Source organism: Symphalangus syndactylus, chromosome 10 (genome assembly GCF_028878055.3).
Source record: "Symphalangus syndactylus isolate Jambi chromosome 10, NHGRI_mSymSyn1-v2.1_pri, whole genome shotgun sequence".
Lineage (NCBI taxonomy): Eukaryota > Metazoa > Chordata > Mammalia > Primates > Hylobatidae > Symphalangus > Symphalangus syndactylus.
In genome coordinates, this window is record NC_072432.2 from 85,711,921 (window position 1) to 85,725,193 (window position 13,273).

The 13,273-nt window shown below is 42.0% G+C and overlaps 1 protein-coding gene across 5 annotated transcripts in view; it reads left to right on the forward strand.

The window, feature by feature from the left end:
- The first annotated feature begins 564 nt into the window (after positions 1 to 564).
- Positions 565 to 13,273, forward strand: part of SCFD2 (sec1 family domain containing 2) — a 489,317-nt gene continuing 476,608 nt past the window's right edge. For 3 of the 5 annotated variants that reach the window (XM_055294682.2, XM_063611223.1, XM_055294681.2), the window contains exon 1: positions 579 to 1,568. In XM_055294682.2, coding sequence (XP_055150657.2) covers positions 731 to 1,568 — 838 coding nt within the window. In that variant the 5' untranslated portion in view covers positions 579 to 730. Of the gene's footprint in view, positions 1,569 to 13,273 lie in introns of all 5 variants that reach the window. The other 2 variants (XM_055294679.2, XM_055294680.2) reach the window with 2 other exon arrangements.

Genomic DNA, 13,273 nt, shown 5'->3' on the forward strand with positions numbered 1-13,273 from the left:
ACATCAAAACCCAGAAAATGTTGAGAGATCATTGTCTGGGTGAGCGATGATGTTGGGTTTTTGTGACAGCAAAAATGGAGAGGAAGGGCTGAATTCTGAGAGTTTTTAAGCCTATCAAGATGTAGTGATGATGAGATGAGGGAGGAAAGATGGAGAAAGTGAAAATGAGAACAACAGGGTTTGTTCTGAGGCTTGTGGGCAATAACGTATGTGACAGCAATTTATAAACTCAAAATATTGCACACAGTTGGTTGTTTTTATTATCTTTTTCTAGTTGCTCTGAGTTTAGATTGGGAAGGTGGCTGTACTTTTGGAGACGTGTTCATATCTAAGGAAGATATCAAATTTCAGATTAGGTTTTTATTTTGGAGACTTTTCAAGGAACGTGAAAAGATTATCTGCGCAGACAGGGCGGTGACGGAAAGAACTCAGTTCAACTCCATCACAGGAAACACCTTCTGATCTCCACGAGCTTTTGAGGAAGCCCAGAGCCGCAGAGCCCCACCCACTTCTTTCCAGGCCACGCCATCCTTCCTCACTCCCGGCCGCCTCCCTAGCCAATCACCGCTCAGCTCAACGTCATCACCGAGCGCCATCAGGGAGCGTGTCAGAGGCCGGACCACGTGTACTGTGTTGACTGTCAAAGTCTCCCGGAGCCCAATTTCCGGAAGCGGTGAGTTCTGAAAGAAGTTCCTGCACCGTAGTTCCCCAAGTCTGCGAATCCCCAACCATGAGCGCCTCAGGCGTACTGTCCTTTACCCAGCAAGGATGGGAGCAGGTGCTGGCCAAAGTGAAACGGGCTGTGGTTTACCTGGACGCCGCCTGCGCCGAGAGCCTGCACTGGGGCTGCGGATCCACCCGTCTCCTGGAGGCGGTGGGGGGTCCTGACTGTCACCTGCGAGAGTTCGAGCCCGACGCAGTTGGTGGTGGAGCCAAGCAGCCCAAGGCGGTGTTTGTGCTGAGCTGCCTGCTGAAAGGCCGGACCGTGGAGATCCTACGGGACATCATCTGCCGCAGTCACTTCCAGTACTGTGTGGTGGTCACAACCGTGAGCCACGCTGTCCACCTCACAGCTAATCATGTCCCAGCGGCGGCAGCGGCCGAGATGGAGGGGCAGCAGCCGGTGTTCGAGCAGCTGGAGGAGAAGCTGTGTGAATGGATGGGCAACATGAACTACACGGCCGAAGTGTTCCATGCCCCGTTGTTGCTTGCCCCTGTTGCTCCCCACTTTGCCTTGACTCCAGCCTTTGCATCCCTTTTCCCACTGCTACCCCAGGATGTGCACCTCCTTAATAGCGCCCGACCAGACAAGAGGAAGCTGGGAAGCCTGGGTGATGTGGACGCCACTGCCCTAACCCCAGAGCTGCTGCTGCAGATCAGATGCCTAGTGTCAGGCCTCAGTTCTCTGTGTGAACATTTAGGAGTACGGGAGGAATGTTTTGCTGTAGGTTCCTTAAGTCGGGTCATCGCTGCGGATCTGGCCAATTATGCCCCTGCAAAGAACAGGAAGAGGACTGCTGCAGGCAGGGCATCAGTGGTTTTTGTGGACAGAACCCTGGATCTCACAGGTAAGTGCGTTGCTCTGGAGTTCTTCATTACCATTCCCCACATTGCTGAGACTTTCATTGATTCAGCATATATTTTATTGACCTTTTATTATATAGCAGATTGAGGATACAAAGATGAACTAGATGGACACGGTCTCTAATCTCACAGTTTATTGTCTAAAGTGGAATACAGACAGGTGAATTAGCAATTACAGTAACATTTGTTAAATGCTGTAATGGGTAGAAATGTCATAAATGCCCATTGCCTTGTTAAACAACAGCTTTAGCCCAAGATTATGCTGAGGAAAACTGTGCACCTGGGAAATTTTATTTTTAGAAATTTAAGAATGCCAGTATTCACAACAGTCCTTCATAAGAAGATTCTGGTTTGTTGGAGAAGTATTAATAGATGACCCAGCTGAACGAAAACTACTGTATAAGAAAACATAAAATTATCACAGACAATTGAGGTTTAGGAAATGAGTGTTCAAAAGTGAGGCTGAACTTAAATGTTACTAGTAAATGAGATGAAATAGAATTGTAGAAAATATTTTCAAACGTTTATTGATTTATTTTTAGCTCTTTTGTATTAAAGATTAAGTAAATAATCTCAAATTGTAATAATGTATTATTTACACAAAAGAAACAAATGTAATCCTTAAAGCAGATGAAGAAAAGACACTTTCTGATGTTTGATATGTTATTTTCAAAGGTCAGCTTTATTGTTCTCTAATTAGGTTGTATAATACTGTTAGTAATATAGCCTAGCCACTTCGAAGTCCAGGGAGAATAATCGGAAAACTGACATTGGTAGGCATTCCCTTTAATAGGTCAGAAACAAAGTTGAATTAAGTTATAAAAAACAAAATAGGTATATTTGAGTTTTTAATCTTAATAAGATTAATTTTCAGATAAAAAATGGAAAGTAGACTAAATGGTAATACTGAGATGCAAACTTAATTATGTGACTGGAAAAACCAGGTGTCCAGTCTGTGATTTAAATATATAAGTAATAACTGTAGCATCACAGAGTCCATAGGGGATTAAAAGATAAAACCCGATAAGTAGATGCTTGTTGAGTTTTTTTGTGGATGCTATATATCACTGTTACTTCTATCTCTTTATGCCAAAAATGTAACAAAGTTGTTTCATAATCAACTGGGAAGTTCACATAATTTTTTTTTTTTTTTTTTTTTGAGATGGAGTCTTTCTCTGTCCCCCAGGCTGGAGTGCACTGGCACGATCTCGGCTCACTGCAAGCTCCACCTCTCGGGTTCACGCCATTCTCCTGCCTCAGCCTCCTGAGTAGCTGGGATTACAGGCGCCCGCCACCACGCCCAGCTAATTTTTTGTATTTTTAGTAGAGACGGGGTTTCACCGTGTTAGCCAGGATGGTCTCGATCTCCTGACCTCGTGATCCGCCCGCCTCGGCCTCCCAAAGTGCTGGGATTACAGGCTTGAGCCACCGCGCCCGGCCGAAGTTCACATAATTTTGTACTCTCCTCTAAGACTTCAGTTAGGCAAAACTTAATGTCCCACTGTCCAGCATCATAGTAACAGCTCTTTACATCTTCAGTAGCTAATACATTTTTAAACATACAGAATAAATAAGGTGAGCATAACTTCTGCCCTATAAAAGTTTGCAATATAGTGTAGTCAAGTATCAATATAACACAGTCAAGTATGATTTAGAACCCGGCACAGTGGCTCATGCCTGTAATCCTAGCACTTTGGGAGGCTGAGGCGGGCAGACTGCTTGAGCTCAGGAGTTTTAAGATCAACCTGGGCAACACAGCAAAACTCAATTTCTACAAAAAATTTAAAAATTAAATAAAAAATGAAAAAACTAGCCAGGCGTGGTGACCTATAGTCCCAGCCACTCAGGAGGCTGAAGTGGAGGATAACTTGAGCCCAGAAGGCATAGGTTGCAGTGAACCACCGTCACATCACTGTACTCCAACCTGGGTGACAGAGTCAGATTCTGTCTCAAAAAAGAAAAAAAAAGAAAAAAGAATGCTTTACAAAATAAAGACACATAGAAAGACACAGTTGCCATTTGGCAGCAATCATTTTATTTTATTTTATTTTATTTTATTTTATTTATTTTTTAATTATTATTATACTTAAAGTTTTATGGTACATGTGCACAATGTGCAGGTTTGTTACATATGTATACACGTGCCATGTTGGTGTGCTGCACCCATTAACTCATCATTTAGCATTAGGTATATCCTCTAATGCTGTCCCTCCCTCCCTCCCCCAACCCCACAACAGTCACCGGAGTGTGATGTTCCCCTTCCTGTGTCCATGTGTTCTCAGTGTTCAGTTCCCACCTATGAGTGAGAACATGCGGTGTTTGTTTTTTTGTCCTTGTGATAGTTTACTGAGAATGATGGTTTCCAGTTTCCTCCATGTCCCTACAAAGGACATGAACTCATCATTTTTTATGGCTGCATAGTATTCCATGGTGTATATGTGCCACATTTTCTTAATCCAGTCTATCGTTGTTGGACATTTGGGTTGGTTCCAAGTCTTTGCTATTGTGAATAGTGCCGCAATAAACAAATATACATGTGCATGTGTCTTTATAGCAGCATGATTTATAGTCCTTTGAGCATATACCCAGTAATGGGATGGCTGGGTCAAATGGTATTTCTAGTTCTAGATCCCTGAGGAATCGCCACACTGACTTCCACAATGGTTGAACTAGTTTACAGTCCCACCAACAGTGTAAAAGTGTTCCTATTTCTCCACATCCTCTCCAGCACCTGTTGTTTCCTGACTTTTTAATGATTGCCATTCTAACTGGTGTGAGGTGGTGTCTCACTGTGGTTTTGATTTGCATTTCTCTGATGGCCAGTGATGATGAGCATTTTTTCATGTGTTTTCGCTGCATAAATGTCTTCTTTTGAGAAGTGTCTGTTCATATCTTTTGCCCACTTTTTGATGGGGTTGTTTTTTTCTTGTAAATTTGTTTGAGTTCATTGTAGATTCTGGATATTAGCCCTTTGTCAGATGAGTAGGTTGTGAAAATTTTCTCCCATTTTGCAGGTTGCCTGTCCACTCTGATGGTAGTTTCTTTTGCTGTGCAGAAGCTCTTTAGTTTAATTTGATCCCATTTGTCAATTTTGGCTTTTGTTGCCATTGCTTTTGGTGTTTTAGACATGAAGTCCTTGCCCATGCCTATGTCCTGAATGGTATTGCCTAGGTTTTCTTCTAGGTTTTTATGGTTTTAGGTCTAACATGTAAGTCTTTAATCCATCTTGAATTAATTTTTGTATAAGGTGTAAGGAAGGGATCCAGTTTCAGCTTTGTCATATGGTTAGCCAGTTTTCCCAGCACCATTTATTAAATAGGGAATCCTTTTCCCATTGCTTGTCTTTGTCAGGTTTGTCAAAGATCAGATCGTTGTAGATATGCAGCATTATTTCTGAGAGCTCTGTTCTGTTCCATTGATCTATGTCTCTGTTTTGGTACCAGTACCGTGCTGTTTTGGTTACTGTAGCCTTGTAGTATAGTTTGAAGTCAGGTAGTGTGATGCCTCCAGCTTTGTTCTTTTGGCTTAGGATTGACTTGGCGATGTGGGCTCTTTTTTGGTTCCATATGAACTTTAAAGTAGTTTTTTCCAATTCTGTGAAGAAAGTCATTGGTAGCTTGATGGGGATGGCACTGAATCTATAGATTACCTTGGGTAGTATGGCCATTTTCACGATATTGATTCTTCCAACCCATGAGCATGGAATGTTCTTCCATTTGTTTGTATCCTCTTTTATTTCATTGAGCAGTGGTTTGTAGTTCTCCTTGAAGAGGTCCTTCCCGTCCCTTGTAAGTTGGATTCCTAGGTATTCTCTTTGAAGCAATTGTGAATGGGAGTTCACTCATGATTTGGCTCTCTGTTTGTCTGTTATTGGTGTACAAGAGTGCTTGTGATTTTTGCACATTGATTTTGTATTCTGAGACTTTGCTGAAGTTGCTTATCAGCTTAAGGAGGTTTTGGGCTGAGACAGTGGGGTTTTCTAGATATAAAATCATGTCATCTGCAAACAGGGACAATTTGACTTCCTCTTTTCCTAATTGAATACCGTTTATTTCCTTCTCCTGCCTAATTGTCCTGGCCAGAACTTCCAGCACTATGTTGAATAGGAGTGGTGAGAGAGGGTATCCCTGTCTTGTGCCAGTTTTCAAAGGGAATGCTTCCAGTTTCTGCCCATTCAGTATGGTATTGGCTGTGGGTCTGTCATAGATAGCTCTTATTATTTTGAGATACGTCCAATCAATGCCTAATTTATTGAGAGTTTTTATCATGAAGGGTTGTTGAATTTTGTCAAAGGCCTTTTCTGCATCTATTGAGATAATCATGTGGTTCTTGTCTTTGGTTCTGTTTATATGCTGGATTACGTTTATTGATTTGCTTATGTTGAACCAGCCTTGCATCCCAGGGATGAAGCCCACTTGATCATGGTGGATAAGCTTTTTGATGTGCTGCTGGACTCGGTTTACCAGTATTTTATTGAGGATTTTTGCATCAATGTTCATCAAGGATATTGGTCTGAAATTCTCTTTTTTTGTTGTGTCTCTGCCAGGCTTTGTTATCAGTATGACGCTGGCCTCATAAAATGTGTTAGGGAGGATTCCCTCTTTTTCTATTGATTGGAATAGTTTCAGAAGGAATGGTAGCAGTTCCTCCTTGTACCTCTGGTAGAATTCGGCTGTGAATCCATCAGGTCCTGGACTCTTTTTAGTTGGTAAGCTATTGATTATTGCCACAATTTCAGAGCCTGTTATTGGTCTATTCAGAGATTCAACTTCTTCCTGGTTTAGTCTTGGGAGGGTGTATTTGTCGAGGAATTTATCCATTTCTTCTAGATTTTCTAGTTTATTTGCGTAGAGGTGTTTGTAGTATTCTCTGATGGTAGATTGTATTTCTGTGGGATCGGTGGTGATATCCCCTTTATCATTTTTTATTGTGTCAACTTGATGCTTCTCTCTTTTCTTCTTTATTAGTCTTGCTAGCGGTCTATCAATTTTGTTGATCTTTTCAAAAAACCAGCTCCTGGATTCATTGATTTTTTGAAGGGTTTTTTGTGTCTCTATCTACTTCAGTTCTGCTCTGATCTTAGTTATTTCTTGCCGTCTGCTAGCTTTTGAATGTGTTTGCTCTTGCTTTTCTAGTTCTTTTAATTGTGATGTTCAGGTGTCAATTTTGGATCTTTCCTGCTTTCTCTTGTGGGCATTTAGTGCTATAAATTTCCCTCTACACACTGCTTTGAATGTGTTGCAGAGATTCTGGTATGTTGTGTCTTTGTTCTCGTTGGTTTCAAAGAACATCTTTATTTCTGCCTTGATTTCATTATGTACCCAGTAGTCATTCAGTAGCAGGTTGTTCAGTTTCCATGTAGTTGAGCGGTTTTGAGTGAGTTTCTTAATCCTGAGTTCTAGATTGATTTCACTGTGGTCTGAGAGACAGTTTGTTATAATTTCTGTTCTTTTGCATTTGCTGAGGAGTGCTTTACTTCCAACTATGTGGTCAATTTTGGAATAGGTGTGGTGTGGTTCTGAAGAAAATGTATATTCTGTTGAGTTGGGGTGGAGAGTCTTGTAGATGTCTATTAGGTCTGCTTGGTGCAGAGCTGAGTTCAATTCCTGGGTATCCTTGTTAACTTTCTGTCTCATTGATCTGTCTAATGTTGACAGTGGGGTGTTAAAATCTCCCATTATTATTATGTGGGAGTCTATGTCTCTTTGTAGGTCACTCAGGACTTGCTTTATGAATCTGGATGCTCTTGTATTGGGTGCATATATATTTAGGATAGTTAGCTCTTCTTGTTGAATTGATCCCTTTACCATTATGTAATGGTCTCTTTGTCTCCTTTGATCTTTGTTGGTTTAAAGCCTATTTTATCAGAGACTAGGATTGCAACTCCTGCCTTTTTTCGTTTTCCATTTGCTTGGCAGATCTTCCTCCATCCCTTTATTTTGAGTCTATGTGTGTCTCTGCACGTGAGATGGATTTCCTGAATACAGCACACTGATTGATCTTGACTCCTTATCCAATTTGCCAGTCTGTGTCTTTTAATTGGAGCATTTAGCCCATTTACATTTAAAGTTAATATTATTATGTGTGAATTTGATCCTGTCATTATGATATTAGCTGGTTATTTTGCTCGTTAGTTGATGCACTTTCTTCCTAGCCTCGATGGTCTTTACAATTTGGCATGTTTTTGCAGTAGCTGGTACTGGTTGTTCCTTTCCATGTTTAGTTCTTCCTTCAGGAGCTCTTTTAGGGCAGGCCTGGTGGTGATAAAATCTCTCAACATTTGCTTGTCTATAAAGGATTTTATTTCTCCTTCACTGATGAAGCTTAGTTTGGCTAGATATGAAATTCTGGGTTGAAAATTCTTTTCTTTAAGAATGTTGAATATTGGTCCCCACTCTCTTCTGGCTTGTAGAGTTTCTGGCTTGTAGAGCTTCTGGCTTGTAGAGAGGTCGGCTGTTAGTCTGATGGGCTTCCCTTTGTGGGTAACCCGACCTTTCTCTCTGGCTGCCCTTAACATTTTTTCCTTCATTTCAACTTTGGTGAATCTGACAATTATGTGTCTTGGAGTTGCTCTTCTCGAGGAGTATCTTTGTGGCGTTCTCTGTATTTCCTGAATCTGAATGTTGGCCTGCCTTGCTAGATTGGGGAAGTTCTCCTGGATAATATCCTGCAAAGTATTTTCCAGCTTCGTTCCATTCTCCCCGTCACTTTCAGGTACACCAATCAGATGTAGATTTGGTCTTTTCACATAGTCCCATATTTCTTGGAGGCTTTGTTTGTTTCTTTTTATTCTTTTTTCCCTAAACTTCCCTTCTTGCTTCATTTCATTCATTTCATCTTCCATCACTGATTCCCTTTCTTCCAGTTGATCGCAATGGCTACTGAGGCTTCTGCATTCTTCACGTAGTTCTCGAAACTTGGCTTTCAGCTCCGTCAGCTCCTTCAAGCACTTCTCTCCATTGGTTATTTTAGTTATACATTCATCTAATTTTTTTTCAAAGTTTTTAACTTCTTTGTCATTGGTTTGAATTTCCTCCTGTAGCTCGGAGTAGTTTGATTGTCTGAAGCCTTCTTCTCTCAACTCGTCAAAGTCATTCTCCGTGCAGCTTTGTTCCGTTGCTGGTGAGGAGCTGCCTTCCTTTGGAGGAGGAGAGGTGCTCTGCTTTTTAGAGTTTCCAGTTTTTCTGCTCTGTTTTCTCCCCATCTTTGTAGTTTTTTCTACTTTTAGTCTTTGATGATGGTGATGTATAGATGGGTTTTTTGTGTGGGTGTCCTTTCTGTTTGTTAGTTTTCCTTCTACCAGACAGGACCCTCAGCTGCAGGTCTGTTGTAGCTTGCTAGAGGTCCACTCCAGACCCTGTTTGGCTGGGTGTCAGCCGCGGTGGCTGCAGAACAGTGGATTTTTGTGAACCGCAAATTCAGCTGTCTGATCGTTCCTCTGGAAGTTTTGTCTCAGAGGAGTACCCAGCCGAGTGAGGTGTCAGTCTGTCCCTACTAGGGGGTGCCTCCCAGTTAGCCTGCTCGGGGGTCAGGGACCCACTTTAGGAGGCAGTCTGCCCATTCTCAGATCTCCAGCTGCATGCTGGGAGAACGACTACTCTCTTCAAAGCTGTCAGACATGGACATTTAAGTCTGCAGAGGTTACTGCTGACTTTTTGTTTGTCTGTGCCCTGCCCCCAGAGGTGGAGCCTACAGAGGCATGCAGGTCTCCTTGAGCTGTGGTGGGCTCCACCCAGTTCGAGCTTCCGGGCTGCTTTGTTTACCTAAGCAAGTCTGGGCAATGGTGGGCACCGCTCCCCCAGCCTGGCTGCCGCCTTGCAGTTTGATCTCGGACTGCTGTGCTAGCAATCAGTGAGACTCCGTGGGTGTAGGACCCTCCGAGCCAGGTGCAGGACACAATCGCCTGGTGTGCCGTTTTCCAAGCCCATTGGAAAAGTGCAGTATTAGGGTGGGAGTGACCCGATTTTCCACGTGCCGTCTGTCACCCCTTTCTTTGACGAGGAAAGGGAACTCCCTGACCCCTTGTGCTTCCCGAGTGAGGCAATGCCTCACCCTGCTTCGGCTCTCACAAGATGCGCTGCGCCGTCTGTCCTGCACCCACTGTTTGGCTCTCCCTAGTGAGATGAACCTGGTACCTCAGATGGAAATGCAGAAATCACCCGTCTTATGCGTCACTCATGCTGGGAGCTGTAGACAGGAGCTGTTCCTGTTCGGCCATCTTGGCTCCACCAGCAATCATTTTATAGGTTCTCCTTTATCAAGTGTCCAGATCTCCTTCCCCATACTCACCTTTCTCACTTCTAATATCACTGAGAAAATATAAGCCACTAAAAAAATCTATATTTTTCCCATCATCAAATCTAGCGCCCTTTCTACATCTGTACCCATGTCTTTTTCCTTCTTTCATATTGAAAAGAAATATACTGTCCCTGCCAGTACCTAATGCCAACTTTTTCACCTATGTAGACTAAATCCTCTCTTTTCACTTCTCTCATAGATTTACTGTTTTTCAAATACCCTCTCCCTTTCTTAGATCATCATTTTTTCCTTTTCCCTGTATTTTCCCCCAGGGAACATCTTCTGTCTTGACCTCTCATGCTCTTCCAACTTCAATTCCATTTTTTTTTTGCTTTATTTTATAGCAAACTTGAAAGAGTTGTCTATACTTGTTGTCTCCACAAAGATCTGCTCCAATTTTCTCTTGACTCCAATTAGAGTTTCATTTTCCAATACTTCCCAGAAACTTCCTTTGTTTTATTACCACATTAATTCTACTGAACTTCAAAGCAGCATTTGACACGGTAAAGCATGCAAATAGTTAAAAAACAATTAAGGAAGTATGAAACCTATACAGACAAGCAACCACTTAGGCCAGCTTCTTATATAATCCCTCAAAGCATAACTATGACATATCATTTACTTGCTCAGTATTCCAGTGGCCTCTGATCATACCTCCTGTCAAATTCCTTACTGTTGTTTTCAAGGCCATACATGATCTCCCCTCTTACAACATTGGCTACCTTGCCATTGTCAGACATGCTAAGCATGTTCCAGCCTCAGGACCTTTGCATTTCCTCTGCAGCTCTGCTTGGGATGTTCTTCTTCGGAGTATCCACATGGCTTTCTCCCTCACATCATTCCTGCTCCTCAGAGAGGCCTTCCTCGGTGACCTTCTTTGACACTCTCTTACCCCTGACCTGGCTTTATTTGTCATAGCCTTTACTCTTCCCTGACACTATTAATTGATCATTTATTACCTGTCTCCTCCCACTTGAATGGAAGTTCTGGAAGGGAGGGACTCTGTTTTGTTTACTGTTTATTAACCAGCAAGAGTACCTTCAAAACTGTAGGCATTCAATATACATTTATTGAGTGAATGGATAAATGAGTGGATTAAAGGTTGTAGATACCAGACATTAATTGAGGTTAACACACTTATTTTTTCTAATTGAAAATGTTTCTGAGATTCTTGAATCATATCATTAGTAATACACAAATGCAGAAAAAATGATGCACACTTTTCTGAATAGTCTAAGATTTGGCAGCTTGGGCTCACAGCAAAACTTAAGAAAGAAAATAATGATATTAGCTAGTCATATTTATATGAATATTTTATAGATAAAAACCACTTCTTACTGGGTGTGGTGGCTCATGCCTGTAATCCCAACACTGGGTGGCTCATGCCTGTAATTCCAGGCTGAGGCTCGTGAATCACTGAAGCCTAGGAGTTCAAGAACAGCCTGGGCAACAGAGCAAGACCCTGTCTCTACAAAAAATACAAAAATTAGCCAGGTATAGTGGCTCATGCCTGTGGTCTCAGTTACTCGTGAGGCTGAGGTGTGCAGATTGCTTGAACCTGGGAGTTTGAAGCTGCAGTAAGCTGTGATCGCACCATTGCACTCCAGTCTGGGTGACAGAGCGAGACCTTGTCTCGAATAAATGCATAAAAATAAAAATCCCACTTTTACATTACCTTATTTGATCTCAACAAATTAAGTGAGTTAAGTGTTCTTTATCATTTTAAGAATTAAGATATTGAGGCTCAAAAGTTGTCCCTTACTAAAGAAAGCATAAGAGTTAGTCAGCCGGGCGCGGTGGCTCAAGCCTGTAATCCCAGCACTTTGGGAGGCCGAGGCGGGCGGATCACGAGGTCAGGAGATCGAGACCATCCTGGCTAACACGGTGAAACCCCGTCTCTACTAAAAATACAAAAAAAAAAATTAGCAGGGCGTGTTGGCGGGCGCCTGTAGTCCCAGCTACTCAGGAGGCTGAGGCAGGAGAATGGCGTGAACCCCGGGAGGCGGAGCTTGCAGTGAGCCGAGATCGCGCCACTGCACTCCAGCCTGGGGGACAGAGCAAGACTCCGTCTCAAAAAAAAAAAAAAAAAAAAAAAAGAGTTAGTTAGCCAGATGTGATGGTATTGTGCCACATTTGACATTTAATTCTATAAATGTCAAAGTTCAGCATCTTTTGTTTTTTGAATTGTCAAAGAGAGAGAGTTAGTTTTGTATTGTTAGTGTAAAGTCCTTACTTTCTTTACATTTGTTAAGAATCCTTCTGCTAGTAGGTGGTCTTCCAGGGTGAATGGTTAAGTTAGCGAAGGTACTCAGTAGCAGGTTTGTGTGGGAGGGGGCATTTAGGTACATGAGATCAGTGAAACAATATTTAATGGGGCATTGCTCAAAGGGAACAGATAGAAGATTTCTCTGGGTAGATTCAAGGCAACATGTAAAAAGAGTAAGAAAAATTCAGCCACTCTGTCAAGAGCCTGAGAGGAACCATGAAAATATTAGTCTCAATGAGATGCTACGGGCATTCTAACACAAGATACGATGATAAAGCAATTAGATTGGACCCCCAAAAGTTACTTGAGGTATTTCTCAAATACATTAAAAATTATAAAGACTCTGCTTCTTCTTACCTTCTTGAATAATTCAGTTCAAAAACATTTAGGTAGGGCTCAGTGAGGTAGGTGTCTGGCAGGGAGGAAGACCTTGGCTGGGCCCTGGGTGTTGGATCCCAAGTGGGGTGAGATCTCCTGAGTAGGGTGAGGTCACCTGCTTAGGGTGAGGTCACCTGCTTAGTGGTGGTAGGTAACAGCAGCAATGGCCTGGTAGGGTGATAAAGCCAGAATGGCCAGGGCCCAGTGTATTTGCCTATCTACTGGTTTATGGAACCAAGTTTTGATTTGTGGTCCTCTCTGAAACCAATCAGCTTTGAGCACAGGATACTCAAGAAGTGTCCATGATCTACATCCCATTTAAAAATTATCCCCTGCTCACTTTTAGAAGGATTAAAATTACTGCTAGATGGTGGAGGGTAGACTTTGGAAGATAGATTTTAATCAGGACTAGTTTGTTACTGTGATCCTAATAACTGATAAATTGATGTCTTTTTAATAGATACCTTTTAGATAATCATCCCGATTATCTTCCAGATGATCAGCTTAAAATCTTATTTGATTCAAAGATGTTTCCACATAGTGTTACATCCCATATTAGTAATATACAGGATTGATTTTCAGTGGGTTCATAGCTGTATTGTCAAACCTTTTGTTTAAATGTTGAAGTACTTCTGTATTAGTGAGTAAAAATAATCCCTCTACTTATTAAGACCACAAGTCACCAAATACTGTTGTCCAGTGGAGACAATAGATAGGGCCTAGGAGCATGCTAGTGTGGATGCAGCT